This window comes from Malus domestica, chromosome 10 (genome assembly GCF_042453785.1).
Source record: "Malus domestica chromosome 10, GDT2T_hap1".
Classification (NCBI taxonomy): Eukaryota; Viridiplantae; Streptophyta; class Magnoliopsida; order Rosales; family Rosaceae; genus Malus; species Malus domestica.
Window position 1 is genome coordinate 36,397,115 of NC_091670.1, and position 19,758 is coordinate 36,416,872.

General features: G+C 36.6%; 4 protein-coding genes across 5 annotated transcripts; 1 reads left to right on the forward strand and 3 right to left on the reverse strand.

The window, feature by feature from the left end:
* Positions 1-52: 52 nt before the first annotated feature.
* On the reverse strand, positions 53-3,380 carry LOC103446111 (2-succinylbenzoate--CoA ligase, chloroplastic/peroxisomal). Its single transcript, XM_008385176.4, has 10 exons — positions 3,021-3,380; positions 2,596-2,668; positions 2,327-2,498; positions 2,131-2,232; positions 1,916-2,013; positions 1,579-1,772; positions 1,292-1,419; positions 713-1,101; positions 380-594; positions 53-269 (listed from the first exon to the last, which is right to left on the reverse strand). Exons 1-10 carry the CDS (start codon positions 3,218-3,220, stop codon positions 140-142), a joined length of 1,701 nt encoding a protein of 566 aa, XP_008383398.2. The 5' UTR covers positions 3,221-3,380; the 3' UTR covers positions 53-139.
* A 1,851-nt stretch (positions 3,381-5,231) lies between these two features.
* Positions 5,232-5,666, forward strand: LOC103446113 (uncharacterized). Its single transcript, XM_008385179.3, has one exon. It carries the CDS (start codon positions 5,232-5,234, stop codon positions 5,664-5,666), a length of 435 nt encoding a protein of 144 aa, XP_008383401.1.
* Positions 5,667-7,935: 2,269 nt separating this feature from the next.
* Positions 7,936-12,079, reverse strand: LOC103446114 (ADP-ribosylation factor GTPase-activating protein AGD12-like). 2 transcript variants are annotated; one of them, XM_008385180.4, is made up of 9 exons: positions 11,912-12,079; positions 11,095-11,205; positions 10,732-10,813; positions 10,400-10,475; positions 9,797-9,960; positions 9,553-9,703; positions 9,316-9,435; positions 8,772-8,867; positions 7,936-8,301 (listed from the first exon to the last, which is right to left on the reverse strand). In XM_008385180.4, exons 2-9 carry the CDS (start codon positions 11,132-11,134, stop codon positions 8,020-8,022), a joined length of 1,011 nt encoding a protein of 336 aa, XP_008383402.1. In that variant the 5' UTR covers positions 11,135-11,205; positions 11,912-12,079; the 3' UTR covers positions 7,936-8,019. The 2 variants fall into 2 exon arrangements, with proteins under 2 accessions (XP_008383402.1, XP_008383403.1); XM_008385181.4 differs by having other exon boundaries at positions 11,853-12,030.
* A 1,934-nt stretch (positions 12,080-14,013) lies between these two features.
* LOC103446115 (ferredoxin--NADP reductase, root isozyme, chloroplastic-like) lies at positions 14,014-16,718 on the reverse strand. Its single transcript, XM_008385182.4, has 5 exons — positions 16,398-16,718; positions 16,176-16,238; positions 15,502-15,834; positions 14,951-15,170; positions 14,014-14,819 (listed from the first exon to the last, which is right to left on the reverse strand). Exons 1-5 carry the CDS (start codon positions 16,419-16,421, stop codon positions 14,320-14,322), a joined length of 1,140 nt encoding a protein of 379 aa, XP_008383404.1. The 5' UTR covers positions 16,422-16,718; the 3' UTR covers positions 14,014-14,319.
* Positions 16,719-19,758: the final 3,040 nt, after the last annotated feature.

The window sequence follows — 19,758 nt, forward strand, 5'->3', positions numbered from 1 at the left end:
TCGTTGAAATACATTACAGAGTAGGTTGTACAAAAATATTGTGTTAAAAAAATTTGTGTCAAGGATCCATCTTATTAATTAATTAAAATGACAACGAATCGAAAGTTCCAACTTTTCTTTTTCCTGTTGAAAAATAGAATCATAGATTACTATTCAAATGTTGCAGATGAAATACAACTTCTCCCCGGACTTGGTCTCTTCTGATCTTTCCGGTCGTAGTCGCCGGAAACGGCTTCTTCCATAAAATGAATATTTTTGGTATCTTAAACCTGCAAATATCATAGGATTAATGTTAACCATTATATGGTAATTGCACATGTGTACAAAATTTTCCATGCGAAGCGAGAACGAGAAATTTGAGACACGCTTGGCTCCTTACCCCGTCAAATTTTTTTGTTTACAATGTTGGGAAAGAACATCACTGGAGATGTGAGGCATTTGTTTTGAGACAGAGTGTTTGATGGTTGTATACATCCACTGCCAATCTTCTCTTATTTGAACACAAGCAACAACCATCTCGGTGAGACGAGAATCCGGAATTCCGACGACAACAACGCCGGTTACCCCTGGATGTTGTAATAGGGTTCTCTCCACCTACGGATCGGAGATAAGTAATGAAATAAGTAAATGTACTTTTTTAAATCGGTGAATCCGTGACAGTAAAAATCTAGGGTGTATGGGCCGGTTATATGTAACTTTGAGACTCACATACCTCTTCAGGGTAAATGTTCTCCCCTCCGCTCTTGATCCGACCGTTTGCTCGTCCGATTAGCCACACATTGCCAGAGTCATCAACGGATCCAACGTCGCCGGTGTCAAACCATACTTCATTGCCGGAAACTGACTCATTTGGTGGATTTCCGAACCAATATCTGAGCATCACATGTTGACCTCTAGTTAAGATCCTTCCCACATGAGAGGAGCCATCGACCGAGATCTTTAGTTCCACATGAGGAGCCGGCTTCCCAACACAAACACCCCTTTCTTCATGAGCTGAATGCAGTTTTCGTTCATCATTCAACCGTGGAGGGCAGCCAGAGTTGTCAACACTTGGATCATACAGAGTCATGAAGGTTAATGACGAGCTTGTCTCCGTCATTCCTTAAGTTATCGGAAGGTAAGGAGAAACAAAATCGTAAGATTTTCGAATCAAATTTTCAAGGACTAATGGCTCGTCTGGTGTCTAGGACTAAATTGGATTGGATAACTCGTAAAACCGATCAAATCCAATCCTAGACACCAGACGATCCCTATGTAAACGAGGGAACCTGCTGGGATAAAGATAACTTACCATAAGCTGAAAGAAGCTTAGCTTGTGGGAACAATTTAATGGCAGCTTTGGTCAGCTCAATTGACAAGCCTCCACCTCCATTTAACACCTTCTTCACACTATCTATCCCTTTCCATGTTTCCTTCCCCCTGACATATTTCAGAACATGAACACCGAAAAACAATGGACGCAAGGCACAGTACAAATCGAAACTATGACACTAAGCGCTGCAAAGTACAAGGCTTTGGAAGTTGATTTTCTTTGCATTCGTGCGTGCATTACTTAGAAAAAAAGGGTCATCAATTCACCTGAACTTAGAAACCAAATCAGCCATCATTGCAGGAACGGTGATCAGAGAAGTCACGCTATGTCGCTCAATGGCTTCGAGGGCGGATTTAGCCTCAAACTTGGGCATCAAGACATGGCGTGCTCCGATCATTAGCATTGCCAGAGCTGATGACAACCCACCAATGTGGCACAATGGAGCAGTATGCAAGTAAACCTGCAAACATCCACACAATTCAACGTTATGAAGTCGTTCAACTTCGTGGGCTGAATCTTGTTCAAACCCCGCTTTTGTGCAAAAACCTAGTCCGAGCATTCTCGACTACCTAACTGCAAACTACGAAAAGAACACTTACGTACATCATCCTCACCATAGCCAGCAACGGCGATTTTCGCTAGGGACTGTATGATAAAAGCCGAGTGGCTTAGGGTAACTCCCTTTGGCCTTCCAGAGGTTCCTACATATTTAACAAGAACAAATCGATATCTAAAACAAATTAGTGACCGGATTATCTTACAACTAATATCCGAAAAATCTTTTGAGAACAAATAAACACAGTAGAGAGAGCTCGTGCCAGAAGTGAAGCATATGATCACAGCCCCCTCAGGTGCCCAGGAGTAGTTCAATGGCAGCGCAGCTCCTACGGAATGCTTTTTAATCGACTCAGTAGTTAACGCTGGCCAAATGAAGAATGAAGATGAACACATTAACCTAATTGGTTTTCATTACAATTTTCTAAATGTGAAATACATGTCTTAGAAACTACATACGATTATTCGAAGCCCTTAAGACATCCGAGGAAGGAGAATCCACCGAAACATGCCACCTCAGAGAAGGTATATCGCGAAGTTGAAGCTTTGAGTACCAAGGGATGCAGCTACCATCGGTCACTAACATTGCCGGCCTCACTACCTCCATTGCCAAAAGTGCTTCTTCATAGCTCTGCAGGGGTGCAAACACAAATTAAACAGATGCTGGGTCAGATTTTGTTACAGAAAAGTAATTGACAAAATTATGGTTTCAAAGTTTACTTACGTACCCATCGGTAATTAAGAGGAGCAGCTATGGCACCAACATATGCAATGGCTAGTAACCACTCTAAATACAACTCACTGAGAATAACGAAACCAAATATTAGTACTGAGCCATGTTTTGGAATGGCTAAAAGTGCTTTCAGATTACCAAAAAACGCTTCTAACCGTAATTAAAAAAAGATAACTAAATGTGTTTATGGACGATAAAAGCACTTTTTCAGCTTTCTCGAGAAGTTTTAAGAGATGTTTTGTTGTGCTTCTAATAACGTTATGAGCGAAAGTGCTTTTTCAAGAAACGTTTGAATTTTAATAAAAAGTTCGTTTCGTTTCTGGTAAAATTATGAGTAGAAGTAGAAGTACTTCCTAAAATCCTGAACGAGTCCTTAGGATTGACCATCTTTGAAAAAGCATTTTACAAGTGAAGCAGCACCTGTTGAAGGCAGCAATCGAAACGACGTCACCAGAACATATGCCGAGCGGAAGCAGGCCTCGGGCCAGTTCCATGACACCGTCCGCGAACTCCTTGCCCGTCTTTTGGCGGTTGCCGGTGACCATGACCACTGAATTGCGCCGGAGGGTAGATAGGAGGCTCATGCACTGGCAAATGTGGGCCTGTGAGTAATTACCCATTTCTCTGGGGTGCAAACCAGTAATCTACTAAAATTGCTGTTCTTTTGTGAGGCTCTAAGAATTCCGTTTGAAAGAAGGAGCGGGGAGAGAAAGAGAGGTCTGAGCAGAGTGCCATTGGAAGACTGGATTTCAAGTTATCTTATCTTAAGTCAATCACAGCAGCTATGTTACCACACATTGATAATATTTTAAGTCAATCACTTATTATTGTGCAGTATTTTTGTTATTCAAATGTTTTATATTTTTCACATAACAGTACGTGATTGACTTAAAAATTGCATTAAAAAAAAAATCATGCAAATGAAAGTTTATCTACCGTAAAAGTTTGATTTTTCTCATTTTTCTTAGAATTTAAAGGAGGAAAAAGAAAAGAAGGTGTGGATAGCTATTATTACTACACAAAAACAATGAAGGAGAAGTAACTTGAGTCCGGATCCTTGCCGGCTCCTCTTTGGAAGGATTTCGGAGATCTGTGAATCGTGTCTGTTTATCGTACATCGTGCGGTCAGAAATTATTTTAAATATTTTTATTTAAAAATAAACATAAATAGTATATGACAAAAACTAACCGCACGATGTACGATGAACGGACACAATTCACGGATCTTCAGAATCCTCACCAAAATGATCCGGAGAGGATCATGTTGGAAGTAACTTAACATCAAAGTTAAGCCCATATTAATAATTTACCCAAAAAAAATCCCATATTAATAAAATAAATAAATAAAGTTAAGCCTCCACGCTGCTTCGTTGCCAAAGGTTTCAGCAGGAACTCCTGCTTACGCCCAATCCCGAATGCTTGAACACGTGTCCACTCAAGATTAAGTGTAAGCAGCAACTCGTGCTGAAACCTTCGGCAGCCAAGTCTTATTCCACATATAATGTTAATAACATGATAAAGCAAACCGTGACAATCTACTTTTGGCATCACGGATGAAATATGACTATTTCTTATCAAGCTTCTTTTTTTATTTTTTGGACGAATATTTCTTATCAAGCTCTACAAAAAAAGATAATGCCATTCTTTGAATCCAAAACCAGTATCCAAGCTTTACAATAATACAAAGCAAAAGCTTCACCATCACAGCAGATAAAAGTTGCTACACCCAAATTAACGGCCACGCCCATCTTTTCATGTAATCCATCATCCTTATGTTTGATGTTTCGGATTAGATTGAATTCAGAATTTCATAAAATTTAAATATGTTAAACCGGTTGAATTCAGAATTTCATAAAATTTAAATATGTTAAACCGGTCTAAGTAAAAATATCAGTAGGGCTGACTGATAAAGATATCGCCTATGTCAAATGAGACTAAATTGCAAGCAGACAAGGATTATCTGCCCTCCACTTTCGGTGCCTTTCATGTGTCCTCCTGTTTTGTATGGTCACGGTTAAGCCACGTCAACATTTTATATTGTTTTTTTCATAAATATAATAAGACAAAAATAAATAATAATATAAAATGTTAACGTGGCTTAACCGTGACCATACAAACAGAAAGACACCGGAAATCCTTGTCCATTGTAAGCAACCCACATGATTGTAAGACTACGAATGACAGTCTACTCAAGTTTTTTTTTTTATTCGAATCTAGCTATCAAATCCAATACCGAATAAGATTTCCCATTTGCACTCGATGAAATTATGCCTTTTTTGTTCTTTTATTATTTACGGGGTGTAAACTCAAAAAAAAAAAAAAAAAAAAAACAGAAAAGGTGCATGTGATTTAGGTTGATGTGTGAGCCTGTGAGTGGTGAATAGCAGAGTACAGAAAATCATACGACGACGTTTGGAGCAATTGAAGTCAATATATATTGACTACCGAGTTCTGTCAATTCGAGAGGAGAGAGAGAGAGCGCGACCGACCGCCGCTCACTCCCCACTCGTCTCCGACGAACGACAACAAACTTTAGACTTATCGCTTATCAGTGCTCATACTCTTATAAAACGACGCCGTCGCTGGACCTGAGCCCTCTGGAGACGGAGGAAGAGGAAGAGAGGGAGAGAAATGGCGTTTTTCATCGAAATTAGTGTAGCAGCGATCGCGGTGTTTCTGATTGCGGTGGCGATGGAATCGGACGGCCGAGAGCTGCGGCCGTCCGATCACGGCCTCGTGTACCAGGACCAGGCGCCGGCGAGCGCGAAGTCGCCGACGGAAGAGAAGTCGTTCTTCGTCGGGGGAGGAGGAGGAGAGAATTCGCCGGCGGCGGGTGACGCGGCACTGCCGAAGCCGAAGGCGATGAACTCGAGCGACGAGTCGTGGTGGAAGGGCGTGGTGGCACGTGACGGTGGGCGGGGTAGAGATCTCGTGAGGGACGTGCTGCTGGTGGCGAGCTTAATTTGTGGGATTGCCGGCGTGGCTCTGTTTGTGGCCTCTGCTTTCGTTTACGTCTTAAGGTACCGAAAGCATAAATCTTTACCGTCAGAAGCTCCGTCATCGTGAGGTAATAATTATATTAAGAAATAACTAATGTTCTTTGGATTTTTTCCCTTCAATTTATTTTCCACTTTTTTTCATGTAAATAAAATTAAGAGGTGAATCATATGTGATAGAGGATATTCCAAATTTTTATTTATATTAAATTTATCTAAATTATTCATCTAAATTATGATAAATATGGCGGAATTCGAACTTTAGTGCAAAGAGAAACATAGGGCTACCAACTTGACTAAATCGAAATCTACTGAATTAGTATTAATCAACTTTTATTACATTGATACTTTTTATCATTAAGAGCTTGTTGAAATGTGCTTTTAAAATATTCTTAGAACAAATTCTTAATAAAAGTTCAAGTAAATTCTGAAAAAACACTTAAAATGCTTCGTGGAAGAAAGCACATAATTAGTGCTTCTTGCATAAGGTGCCTTTGAAATAAAAAAATATTTTCTTTAAAAATGTTTTCAGTCATTTTAAAAGTACATCCAAACGAGTACCTTCCAAGTTTACATTTCCTTGCCTCCAAATGGATAAGAGTTTTAATTAGTGAAGTTCATATCACTGGCTTGCAAGGATATGTAGCCTTGATGATCAAAAGTGTTTCCTCGAACAATATGAGGAGTAATCTTTTGCAACGATACGTCCTAGTCAATGAGACGGGGTTTATGCAAAGATCTCTAAATTTTAAAATTTAAATGGTTGATTTTTCAAACCACTCTGGTAGATACCATGAAAACAGTTGTTGAATTTATGCTACATACTTTTTTTAAGATTTAAATTATAGTTAACACTAGGTTGGTAATGTATCGATGTATAGCTTTTATGTGGCATTAAATTGTTAGAGAATGCGAACTATGCATCCTCGTGGTATGTTCCGATATATACGATGAGAAATGTTAAGGAAACTCTTCATAGATTCTTTGTCACCTTACAATTTTTTGTTAATTTCGTGTCAATATCATGAACATTATGGCAAAAACATAAAAGTGACAGAGAGTCTTTTTAACGTTTGAAATGGAGGGGGCATTGTTGGTTGGAATGAGGATCCTCTCCTGATCCTCTTTGTGAGGATCCTGAGAATCTTCAAATCGTGTCCGTTTATTGTACATCATGCGGTTAGAAATCATTTTAAATACTTTTATTTAAAATTAAATATAAATAATATCTGATAAAAATTGATCGCACGATTTACAAAGAACAGACTTAATACGAGGAATCCTCATTCTGTAGGCTGGTGAGGTTATAATCCAGATCCTCATTATGTTGGCTGGTGAGGTTATAATCCAGCCCACATGACATGGTTGACTTTGGGGTAGCTTGTGGTCCACGTCACAAAGAATCAAAGACGATAATGAACTTAAGAACGCCTGCCTTCAATTCAATCTCCATCACCATTCATTTCATGTGGTCCTTGGCATACGAATCAGATGATGATAAACAACCAAAGAACATGGTTATTTGCGTCGGATCTTTTCCAAAGAATCGGATTCGGTTTAGTGATACCTTTCTTCCCGTTAATTAATTCTTAGTTTAGCGGTGTAATTTTACTTCAACGTGAAAAATCTCAAGTTTGAATTCCCATCTAGAAACTCAGCTTTACCCATTACTTTCAAATCAAAGATTTGGTTTAACTTGTGGCACAATAGCCGTATTTTCTTTTCTTTTTTGTCCCATGGACGGAACGGGGTAGTAGAACCATTCTCAATCTTGACTTCTCTATGTTTACTAATCCTATTTCTTCACTCCTTTGCGTTTACTAACACATGGAATGGAATCATAAAAGTGTGGGATTTACTTTCAAGTCCCATAATGAAATACTTAAAATTTAAAAATCAAGAACCAGATCGACTAGGTGGTACTAGTTGATCCCGAATCATGACTTCCCCTGTTCCAAGAAAACATGTTGTCAAGTTTACTCTTCCATTTTCTTTCACCTCCACTAGGTCCACTTCCCTTCTAGAACTAGAAGATTCCAATGTGAAATAAGCAAAACCATTGTGACAAAGGGAATTATGATTTGATTTTTCTCAATCAAACGGCTATCCATTTATGACAGAAGGGCTACGATTCGAGTCGTGGAAACAATCTTGTAAGCAGGAAAAAAAAAACAAACAAACAAAGTAAGGATAAAACTGCATATGATAGAGGCTCTCCGCCGCAACCCCTTGCAAAGCAAGGAACCTTGTTGGTTTGGGATCGTCCTTTATGCAATCCATTAACCGGAGAGACAATTGAATTTCTATAAACAAGTGCAAAAGAATGGAGTATGGTGCCGTTCCGTACAAAAATATATATAACTCAACCAAAAATTACAGGTTTTTATTAAATAAGATGGACAAAAAATAATTAAATCGTTTATCTATTGCTCAAGGGGCATCCACTCTAGTTCTAAATCTATTTCTCCACACTCAACATTCTGGAGCTTCAAAGACACCTCTTGTTTTACCTTCCCGTCGACAATGTTAACAGTGCTATCGTCTACAAGGGCATTGTCGTGCGATTTCAGCCATTTCCCGATTTGCATGTTCCCAAACATTCCTGCATCCCCGAATGCCATCGCAGATGTTATCAATGGCTGAAGATCAACCTCTGCTTCTCCCATTATGTCATCAGCCGAGAACGTGTCGTGATCAAACACCTGCTGCAATGTGACAAGCAGAAGGATTTCGGTAAACTACTTCCCATGTAATACATAAAGGTTTCTGATTAGACCAGAGGCAGAGGCTAATCTGTGATCCATGTATACCACAATTTACAAGTGAAAAAAAGGATAAAAGGAAAAACCTTTTGGAAGCAGTCAGATTGCATCAAAGTTTTCCTTGTCATCAACACATATTTTGTTATGACATTTAACATAGGAATAGCGGGAGGTTGACGTGACTGCTTCCGGTGAGTATGGAAGAATGAGAATAAGAACTGCTATTCTACCATGAACGGCTAACCAAGTTGTAGAAACATATAGCAAACTAGTTTTAATTTGGGTGTGTATATATATAGAGCGTGAGAGACCGTTATCCACGTATGAGTACAAAGAGAAGGCAGAGCAAAACATCTCATCAAAAACAAAATGTTTGCAAAGATGAAGAGGAAAAAAGGCATAGATATACGTACCAACTGTAAAGCTCCAAATCGCTCAGGTACAGACAGCATGAGTTCCTCATTCCAGACGGGATTCAAGTTACTCTTTATTACAGTCGTCCGAATAGTCTACATTATCACCAACATTGTCATCATCAAATACAGAAATGTCAGTCTCAAGTGAATAGAAATTCAAATTCTCTTATTAACATATCAGTTCGCAATCTATAAATAGGCTAATACGCTTAATCAAATCTAGCCGTTTGCATGTGTCAACAACCTTGCTCTTTGAAAGTTTTACTCCCATGTTCCTTGTTACATGCAAACAATTAAAGATGAACTCTCTCTCTCTCTCTCTCCCGATCCCCTCTTTTCGTCCCTCCAAACCCTGTTTTTCTCTCTCTAATATCTCTCCTGGGGATATTTTGGATGTTCACTTTGACATGAAGCTCAAATAAAAGAATGTAACCAGGAGGCTAGGAAGTAAAGGGATCTCATAAATTCTACATGCTTCTGCATATCAAGCAGATTCTGTAGTTTCAATACCAAGGAAAAAGAAAATCGAAGAATTATTAACCTGCTTCCCAAGAGTCAGGATGACATAAGGATCGCTTGTCATCATATCTCGAATGGCTAAATTTGTGCCTCTAATCACCTTAACCTTCAATAAACCAATAAATTCTACCATGCCTTCCTGCTGCATATTTGAAGTATGGAACAAAGTTATATTCCACTCTCACAACGTATATGAACGTTTACTTTAATACTCAAACTACATAATTGAAAGGCAGACATAAGGTGTGACAATATTTACCGATTTCTGTGAAGAATTTGAACGGAAACTATCGATAATCTTTCGAGAAAAACTATTTGATTGGAGAGTGCTCTGGAGAGAGTTCTTTCTAGAAGGACCTGAGTTAATCCGCAAGCTAGGTTTCAGAAACTCTTGAAGCTCATACTTTGACCTACATGAATATGTGACTACTTTAAACATCTGAAAAATAACCCAACAATTGAATCTGCTCCATGGTAGATTCTAATTCTATATCATAACTAACCGGATGAATTTTGAACGTTCCTCATGACCGGCATCTGGTCCAGGCTTTGAAAGTCCCTCAGGAATAAAAGCCTCGTAAATTGAATTAGCAGAAGAATTTCCTCCAACTTCTATCATTGCATCAATTTCATCATCAGACCATTCATCCAGGGTCACTGACAAAACCTGAACATTTCAAATTCATGTTGTTTAAGACAAATATATAATTGTAATAATGCACACGACTGGAGACATCACATCAGCATATAGAAAACATAAAATAATAATGAATATTGATCAATTAAGCAACATTTGACAGATCACCGAGCAAGCCTGAAATAGTTCTACCATGCCTGTCATCCTAGAAACGAAAGAAGGAAAGCCAAAGAGAGATTTTTTTGGTAAAAGGACTGAAATAAACTTTCCAGTTTCCCTGCATTGCAACTCAAACAACCAAGGATGAACAATCAAAAGAACTTCCTTGATGAAAGCAGATTGGAATCAATTAGTTATTTCGTTCACCAAGTTACAAGTACCCTTTTAGCTAGTTTCATGTTTTCAACTGGCAAATTGTTTCCATTAAAAAAATTTAAATTGGATGCATCCAGCAATCAGGAGCGGTTACCTTTGATATATGAGTACCAAGACTCCTGTGCACACCACAACATTTTAAGCATATAAAAACTCCGATGTTTGCTGACCTGCAAATGCAGTTACGAACAGGATACCTTCCAAGTCAGAAGGATATAGGATGGAAAGTAAACTGTCCTAAGAATATACATTTATTTTCAGATGTCCTGAAACATGTGTATCTGAATTTGGGATGTCGACTAATAGCTTTATACGACACACTCATCGTTAAGCTCTGAAGCTTACTTACAAAACAAGCATGTCTCAAATTGACTTGGTGCCATACAAACACTGACACAAAGTTGTATCAATGGGAAAAAAACTTACGCCCATTTAGGATCAGGAGCACCACAATCAGCACAATTGCGATTATCTTTTTGCACCAATAAATCTTTTAATCTTCTTTTACCTGCATTGAAACATGCATGTCATTCAGCTTCTAGATTAAAGTAAAAAGCAAAAAGACACATTCTTTTTTTATGCCAAACATGTACAGATTTAGTTCAATAAACCACAGTAAGAAAAGTTGTACAGTCCAGTGACTAGTACACAAACAACGGAAAGTCCCATTCCTTACCCAAATATTATATGTAATTACGGTGCATAATTCATAATACCTAAAAAATCACCGTTTATAAGACCCTATTCATAATATATTTTTCTTGTTTGAATCGAGTTGTACAAGCATACCTGAGGCAGGCCTCCCAAGATCCATTGGACGGTGATTCATTGCTCCGTTAGTAACTTACAATCATGCACTGGGTGAAGCCTGTTCTTTTCAAGTAATCAGGACACAGTGACCTGAAAAAGAAAAGTAAAACAATCAACCTGAGCAAAAGCGTTCCAGAAACGAAACAACACCACCCAATTGAATGCTTCAAAGTTTGTTCTTCCTTAGCATAATGTACCCAAACAAGCTAAATCATGTAGAGCTCAAATTAAGCAAATTCCCCCACATATATGAGCAAAAATTAGTTTGCAAACAATGAAATTCCCAGTGCCACTGAGAATCTGCAATAATCGTTGACGGGTTTTTACCATCATTCAAAGTTGAAGGCAGTCCAGTAATCGAAACATCCACATCAAATTAAGAGTAAATTAATGAACAACATAATATTTGGCTTGGCTACAAAAACTTCATAAATGGATAGAATACGTCAAATTATTTATTTTTTGTTGATTTTTTCATGTTCCAAACGATGAAAGCTCCAATCAAATGCAACAAATGAAAATAATGATTACAAGAAACAAAACCCAAATCAACAACGAAGGGATAATTAATTAATAATTATAAATGATGGGTTCATTCAAAACTGATAGAGCATGCAATTAAAGGCGGAAACTTGGTCCAAATCAACGGTTCCAAATCCATCTAAATCATTCACATATAACCAGAAGAAAAAAAAGAAAATGACAGAAACCAATCATCCAAAAAATAAAAAACTAACCTGACAAATAAAAATATGGAGATTGAGTGAAAGATTGAGGAGAAAGATAGCAAATTTACCAGTGGATTGAAGAAATGGGAAATGCCCTTTTTAGAATGATTGGTTCTTCAGAGAAAGAAACCAGCAACAGAGAGGGAGAGAGGGAGGGAGAGAGGGAGAGGAGGAGGATTGTTGAAACAAGTACAACTGTGTTTTTGTTTTTATTTTATTGTATTTTAGTTTGTTTTGTTTTTCTATTTGTTGAATATATTATATTAATTATTTTTATATTGTAAGGTGAGAGGAGGAGGAATGAATAACGAATCAATGATAGGACAGGAAGGATATGAGCAGTATAAATAAAAGAAAACTAATAAAAAGGGTTTGAAAATTTTGAGTTTTAACGATAAGAACACAATAAAGGGTAAGGTGAATAATATCATGATTGACATTTTAGTGTAAAAATATGATTTTTCATTAAAATAAATAATATCGAAAACTTTTCATTAAAGTTCCCTATAAATAATTGGCTTCCCTAAAATATCTACCACACTTCTGCTCTGCTGCTTCCAACTTCCAACTTGGCTGTTGGCTGGCAGTTGGGCAAATATTCATTGATTATGTATGTTTTTGTAGAGTTAAGGGGGAGGAACATTGGTAAATGATTGAACCCGTATTATGGTGTATAGATATATTTTTTCTTAATTAATAGAAAGAAAAAAAAATCCCGAATTATAATATGTCAGGTTTTTTTTTTAAGAACAATATTTATTTTGTCACTAGCACTATGATTCAATAGTATTCTTCTCGGGGTTGAGCTACATGTAGACTGAAGGTAGTCACGACCATTCAGCTATGCCACTGCTTATAGTGGTAGGTTTCACTTTCAACTCCCATGGATAATGAATTCGAAATCTAACAAGCGAAAAAATAAATCAAAGACAAATTAATTATGTTGGAGACAAAACCAATTCACTACTTGCACGCATCGAAATATTTATACAATTACTTCTGCAATTGGTAAGTAGTAATAGAATCGAAGTTTGTTACGTTGGTCCCAAAATAATTCAATTTCATTTTGATTCTAGGAATATTCTCCCAATGTCAATATCTAGGTTTGAATGTCTAATATATATATATATATTTTTTTTTGGTGAAGAATGTCTAATATATTTCACTTGGTCGGTCATCCAGATTTTAATTTTTTTTTATAATTTTTTTAATTTTTTGAACAATTTTTTTATTATTTTTATTTTAAGTATTTAGGTTTGAGTCATTGCCTTTCTAGAAATAGTTGTAAATGATTGAACATTCTTCTAATTTAAATTTCATGAGTCATAACCAGTCATTTTCTTTTTCTTTCTTTTCTCCGTTTATTTAAGCAAATAAAATGTCAAGGTTTAAATATTAAACCTGATTTAATCATTAATTAACATTGAAAAAGCAGCGGTGTGGAGTGTGGACACAATGCCAATTGTACATGAATTCCAACCTGACAGTTGTCTCTGTTGACAAAGTTTATATTCCTTGATGTTTGCATGAAATCATGACAATTGACACAACAAAATGTAAAGCCATGAATATGAATCATGCCAAACGTTAGTCAATGGAGTCGACTGACAATTTACATAGTACGGTTACAATATCACCGTGATGTATCGTGCCAATAATATAAAAACATGTATGTTTCATCTACATAACATTGTATCATCGATGCATCGATGCAGAACGTCACAATAGCAGTATCCCTGTATCATATAAGATATTATAGTCATCTTGAGACAACTGAAATTTTGACAGGATAAAAAGATAACCACAAAATTTGTGAGAGATTCTTTGTGTTCCGGCGTTACATAGGGCAACAGGCACATGGCCTGGACGTAAGGTTAAGGATGAACCACCACTCACTCACCCAAAGAAAAGAGATGATGAAATATCAGTCAACAATTGAAGCGTTTCTTTGTTTCTGTAGTTAAAACAGAAAATCTCAATGGCTAATGCAATCAAAGGCTGAGGTACTACAACGGAAGCATTTCTGCGACCGCAAGGCTTGGCCACTTTCAATTCAAGAGTGTCGTTTAACGAGTAAACGACGTTAGAATCACCTAACCTCAAACGTGATTCAGGAATCGAATAAATCATCCAGAGAAAGTTGAGAGGACAATTGGACAGCTACAGATCATACGAGAGTAGACGATCTTTCTGATTGTTACATTTATAAATGCTTAAAGTACTAAACAGCAGCAGAAGATAAAACATCAATCGACAATAAAAAGGGTTTCTCAAAATGGTTCAGCCAAGATGATAGCTTGCCTTGTCTAAAGAGTAAAGATACAGATGAATGCTATTGCTGCTCAAGTTCCTTAGCTAAAGCTGATAAATGGGCAACTTACAAAGCAAAAAGAAACCGAAAATTTTACCTAGCATAAGATGCTTGAGAGCATTTCCTCGAGAAAGAGACACGAATCAGTTCTGAAACAATGCATCATCAGTAGACTTCCACATGCCATTGCTTGTTCTTTTTCAGTTGTGAAAGCTTCTCCTCCCAGCTCTCCCCTCTTTCAACCGCAACCCTCTTCAAGGTTTCTTGAATCCCGGGCATCATTCCCTTGAGCCCGCAGAAGTATATGTGGGCCCCGTTGTCCAATAGCTTAAAGATCTCGTCACTGTACTCCTCGATTTTATCCTGAACATACATCTTCCCTCCTCTCTGGTTCTTCTGTTCTCTGCTAAGTGCTATGTTGTACCGGAAATTATCAGGGTAGTCCTTGAGATACTTGGTGAATTCTTCATCATAGAGGAGACTATCAGTGTTGGCCACACCAAGGAATAGCCATGCAAGGCCGCCAAACTTGAATTTGGGAACAGATTCCATGAACATGCGACGGAGGTAACCTCTGTACGGGGCTACACCGGTGCCAGTGGCAATCATAATGTGGGTGGCATTTGGGTTGTCTTCAGGCAAAAGCATGATCTTGCCAGCAGGCCCTGCCATGATATAAGTTGAATTAAGTACAGATAAGGAGTGCATCTTAACTACCAGCAAGTGTCAAATCCATAAAATGAAAAGGATGGACCAATAAAAAAGTTCGACTGTTCCTTAAAAATTAGGCTCTTACCTGTGATCTTAATTTTATCACCAGGTTTGGAGTTGCATAAAAAGTTGCTGCATACACCATTCTTGGAAGGATCCTCCTTTCCTGTCTCAGGGTCGTAATAGACAGCACGACGAACACACAAACTAGTTGTCTTGCCATCAAAATAGTCTCCATACCTTGTGGATGCAATTGAGTAAAGGCGAACATTTTGCGGAGCCCCAGGTTTCTTAGGGTTTTCACCCTGTCATGCAAGTAAATAACAATAAGAATAAGGTACTACAAAGGAGACATTTGGAGTGCAGATGGATTTATTCGCATGGCAGTAACATGATTTAAAACTATGTGGTTTAAGTGAAGAGAAAGACCCCCAACATCAAATGGGGATGAAAACAATCGTACCATAATCCTCTTAAATTTCAAATCATAGATGCACCATAATTTAAAAACTAATGTCTCTTAATCAAGATTAGTTCAAAAAGACAACCTAAGTGAACATTTTCAACGAATTTTCTCGGCCAAAAATCATGCAGTTATTGGTGAAAAACATAAATACTATGCAACGAGTTACTTACAGGAGGAATTACACCATAACTTTGCCCTTCCCAGTAAGGCACATTACCACCATGATCAATCACAATATGGCAAGTCTCTCCAGGAGCATTTGGGCCGACAATCCTCTCAACAGAAAGAATGGTTGCAGTATAAGGTTCCTTAGGCTTGTATGTATTTAATGGGGGCTCATTAGCATCCTCGAGTTGTAGAGGAGCTACATTAACTTTAGGCGCACTTGCTTGTTGCACTGACATGCATAGAATGCGCTGATTTCTCAGCCGTCCATTCTTCGTTTTGAAGTCCAAAGGTAAAATAGGAGTCCATGATTTATCATTAAAGCTAACACTTCGTGCCTGCGGCCAAATTACAAGCAGTTTCAGTGAAAAATCGACAACTATCAACGATCATTACAGAACATCAACATCACATTTGAATTCAATAGCTAAAGCTGGTTTATTTGTACTTTTGAAACTAAATTATTAATATACAATGCACACCAAGATTCATAACACTCCTCAAAAAAAGGGGAATTAGAAAAACGAAACAGTAATCTTTTTCCTATCAGCTTCATCCATGAAAAAAGTGCTCCTAAGGTCGAGCGGAGAACCCAAGAGATGCTATAAACCAAAAGCTAAAAAACAAACAAACAAACACAACTTTACGAAATTAACACCACCAAAAACAAAAATCACACCTTGAACACAGATCTTCGGAGGGAGAAATCACTTCCAAGCGGAACAGTCACAGTCAGTGAACCCTGCAAACAAAACAATCAAAACCCAATTACAAAAACACCATATCTAATCAAATATCTGCTATTTATCCAATTGGGTAATCACAAAACGACCAAAGACTCAATTTTTCTTGCATTTTCTCGGGAAACAAACAGGAATCGGTAAAGGGGACCGGGGATTACCTGAGAGAGAGCCAAATGAGACATGATTGGATGATCGAGGGTGGTACGAATGAATTGAGAGGGCTTCTGGTGATGTGAGGGCCGAGGAGTTAATATAGGTGATGCGGGAGTTGGATCATGCAGGAGAATCACAAGCAGAAGAGTCGTTGAGAAAAAAATGGGGATAAAAGTGATCCTTCCGAGAGTCCCAAAGGTCGGGTTTTTGCTTTGCCTTTGGCTCCTCGGACTCTCTCTCTCTCTCTCTCTCTCTCTCTCTCACTGCGATGCTTCACTCGACCTGACGACTTTAAATAATTTATTTCGATGATCCGTGGCAAGTTTGCTTTGGCATATGCTCCACTTTTGTTTTATTACCAACTACATGCAAACTCCTAACTTTTTTTTTTTTTTTTCAGATAGTGTTGGTAACGCACTAATTTTTACTTCTCATACGTCCGTCTCCATTTTTAATTTATAGATTGAGATATTGAAGAAGATTAATATACAAAAATTAATAAGAAAATGTGAGAGATAAAAACTAGATCATTTGGTTTAGCACTACCCTGAACATTTGATTTTAAAAACTAGATCATTTTTATGAGAAAATTAGAGCATCATTCTATGAATATGATCAAATTGTAGCTTCAATTCATGAACTATGTTCTTGAGTTTATTCTCGTGGTAAGGTTAAGTAGGATAACAAGGTTAAGTTCAGGATTCGAGATTCTTCAATATACTATAACCAAATTCCATCAAATTGGCATGCGAATTTTCACAAAACATTGAAGCGAACTCCTTTAGAATTTCTGATAATATTTATCGCATATGCCCTTTTTAAGTAGAAGCGTGTCTCTAAATCAGTGTTAGACTAATTAAGTAGGGCAGTGATTGAATATTTTAAAGGAAGTTTTAACGAAACAATCCTGGTACTGTTCACTTTTAACAAAAATGACATTTTTACTATAAAAAGTCACTCTTGATATTATTCACTTACAACACCTTTTTGTCATTTTGATTAAAACTCAAAAGTTTTCAATCCCTTTTCATTTGTTTTCCTTATTTTAAAATCTTGATATAATGCATTGTGTTTAGTCATTTCAAATACCTCTATTTAGTTTTTTGCAGTATATTTCAAATTAATTTATCTTAAGTAAGATGTTTATTGATTTTTTTTGTTCAAATAAGAATCTAACGGTCAATAAATATTACAATCTAGTGATATTCATTTGTAAGTGAAATGTTTTAGGTTCAATTATTGCCAAATGCAAATTTGAATCACATTATTATAGCTAGCCTAGTGTGAGGTTTTGTTCACTCCACATTATGTTAGTGTAGATACTATTGTTTGTTCAAAACAGAAGGAAAAAAAAAGTTTGTCACTAAATACTACAATCTAATAATATATATATATATATATATAAAGTATCCTCCTAGATTAAGAATTCGATATTAATTTATTACCATAAATTTATGTTGTGCTTAGCTCAAATTTCCACAAAAAATATTGTTATATTAAAAGGGAAAAATCCACGACCAAAGTGCAGGCCAAGGCCCATATACCACATCCGAAAAGGCGAAGAGAGGAGCAGTAAGCCCACACCTAGGGGACTGGAGTTTGGAGGATTTTGACCTTCGAATAAGACTCGTCAAATCTTTAATACAAGCCTAAGTGAGCAATATCAATACATTTTGTTTCACGTAAAAAAATAAGTGTGCAGAAATCATTCAGTTGAATTTTTGTTTAAACCAGTTGATACAATATATATATATATATTTTACATGATACCGTTATTGAGTTAAGTAGTTAATTGTTAGAAAAAAAGAAAATCGGTAGAGATTGAATCTACACCAAAGTATTTAAACATGATTGTTTTTCACTATTACAGTGAAACGTCACCTGCAAGCGATACAATTTATTTCTTGATAACATGATATATTCTTCACAATTAGACATAATTCAGTTACTTGTTATCGTTGAGTTATGTCCAACTTTACTGTGTAGTGTTGTAATATTTACCTCAACAAAGTTCTATAATTTATAAATGACGGGTTCAAAATTTAGTTAAGGTTGACTTATATGTGACTTAGCTGATTTTTTTTAAGAAATACTAAACTCTCTCAAAAGTTGTACTTTTTATAGAATCACTGCCAACTCATATTTTCACATAATATTTTATAATGTTGATATGAAAATTGACCTTAAACTGTGTGGTGCGTAAAAAAATTCATAAAAAATTCCACTTTAAGATAATCTCCTCAACATTTCTCAATCTTCCTCCCACTACTATCATTCTATGAAAAAGACACTCTAATTACCAAAAAAAATGGATCGAACCGTCCAAGAACAGATACTGATCAACTTCCATAATCCACATATGCAGTCGATTAGTAAAGTATGATCTAAAATATTACAACCACGAAAGTATAACGATCACACCAAACACTTGTCACTCGATATTGCCAGCATAATTTTTTAATCCATAAATAAATCATTTAGCCTTCCTAATTCCCATACGGACTATTGTTGTTTATTACCTATTTTATTTTATTTCTACCTTGTCTTCTTGACTCACATGGGAGAGGGGAATATTTTTGCTCATCGTCTGAAAGGGTTGTTATAGATATTGTTTTCATGACTGTTTAAAATGCAAATCATCATATTTAATATTGTTAAATTTGTTTAAATTTTCAAAATTGTAAAGCGAAAATCGTAATTATTGAAATTTAGATTAATTCAATAATAATAAGGAAGGTAGTGACCATCAATCCAGGCGTAGCTAGGCAGCTACTCTCTATCTTCCCGATATTCTTTCGGACTTGATATTGTGAATGTAAACTTCAGTCGTTTTTTTCTTTGATGAAAATTCATCTGTAAAAATAATAACACCTAAAATTAAGGCTAAAAACCTCACGCGTCCACAATGAATGAGGAATTTTGACCGAAGAATCTCTGATGCCAAAGTTAGAATTTGAAAGAGAATGTGTTTGAAAATTTTTAGGTAGAGAATGGTCTAACCTTTTAGTGGGAAAGTATGACTATTTATAAATGAGTAACCGGCCGTATTTGGAGAATAGGGGCCGGCCACATATGGTCAAATTATGAGTGTAATTGCAAGATATTATTCACATAATATTTTGCAATTAATTTAGCAATTAATCCTAAATTGAATAGGGAAAATATGAGTTACATTTTGAGTGAGGATTTGATGAGGAGTGATGAGAGGGTTTTAAATAAATACAATTTTGATCACCTTTAACTTTTCCTTGATTGAGCCGTTGTTGTCTGTTGCGCACATGTGGGAATTTCAATGTGCATTAAGGGTAATTTTGTCATTTTTACTCAAAAATTCACGTGTCACCTCTATAATTTTCTTGATTATTT

What these genes read in the sequence shown, in the direction of transcription:
- LOC103446111 (XM_008385176.4), bottom strand. Translation starts at nt 3,220, where the DNA reads ATGGGTAATTACTCACAGGCCCACATTTGCCAGTGCATGAGCCTCCTA. An exon ending in AGAACATTTACCCTGAAGAG is followed by an intron (nt 595 to 712) that starts GTATGTGAGTCT and finishes TCCGATCCGTAG; the next exon opens with GTGGAGAGAACCCTATTACA. An exon ending in AAACAAAAAAATTTGACGGG is followed by an intron (nt 270 to 379) that starts GTAAGGAGCCAA and finishes TGATATTTGCAG; the next exon opens with GTTTAAGATACCAAAAATAT.
- LOC103446113 (XM_008385179.3), top strand. Translation starts at nt 5,232, where the DNA reads ATGGCGTTTTTCATCGAAATTAGTGTAGCAGCGATCGCGGTGTTTCTG.
- LOC103446114 (XM_008385180.4), bottom strand. Translation starts at nt 11,134, where the DNA reads ATGAATCACCGTCCAATGGATCTTGGGAGGCCTGCCTCAG. An exon ending in GCTCCTGATCCTAAATGGGC is followed by an intron (nt 10,476 to 10,731) that starts GTAAGTTTTTTT and finishes CTGCATTTGCAG; the next exon opens with GTCAGCAAACATCGGAGTTT. An exon ending in CAAATTCTTCACAGAAATCG is followed by an intron (nt 9,436 to 9,552) that starts GTAAATATTGTC and finishes TCAAATATGCAG; the next exon opens with CAGGAAGGCATGGTAGAATT.
- LOC103446115 (XM_008385182.4), bottom strand. Translation starts at nt 16,421, where the DNA reads ATGTCTCATTTGGCTCTCTCTCAG. An exon ending in GTTATGGTGTAATTCCTCCT is followed by an intron (nt 15,171 to 15,501) that starts GTAAGTAACTCG and finishes CTTGCATGACAG; the next exon opens with GGTGAAAACCCTAAGAAACC. An exon ending in TGATAAAATTAAGATCACAG is followed by an intron (nt 14,820 to 14,950) that starts GTAAGAGCCTAA and finishes ATATCATGGCAG; the next exon opens with GGCCTGCTGGCAAGATCATG.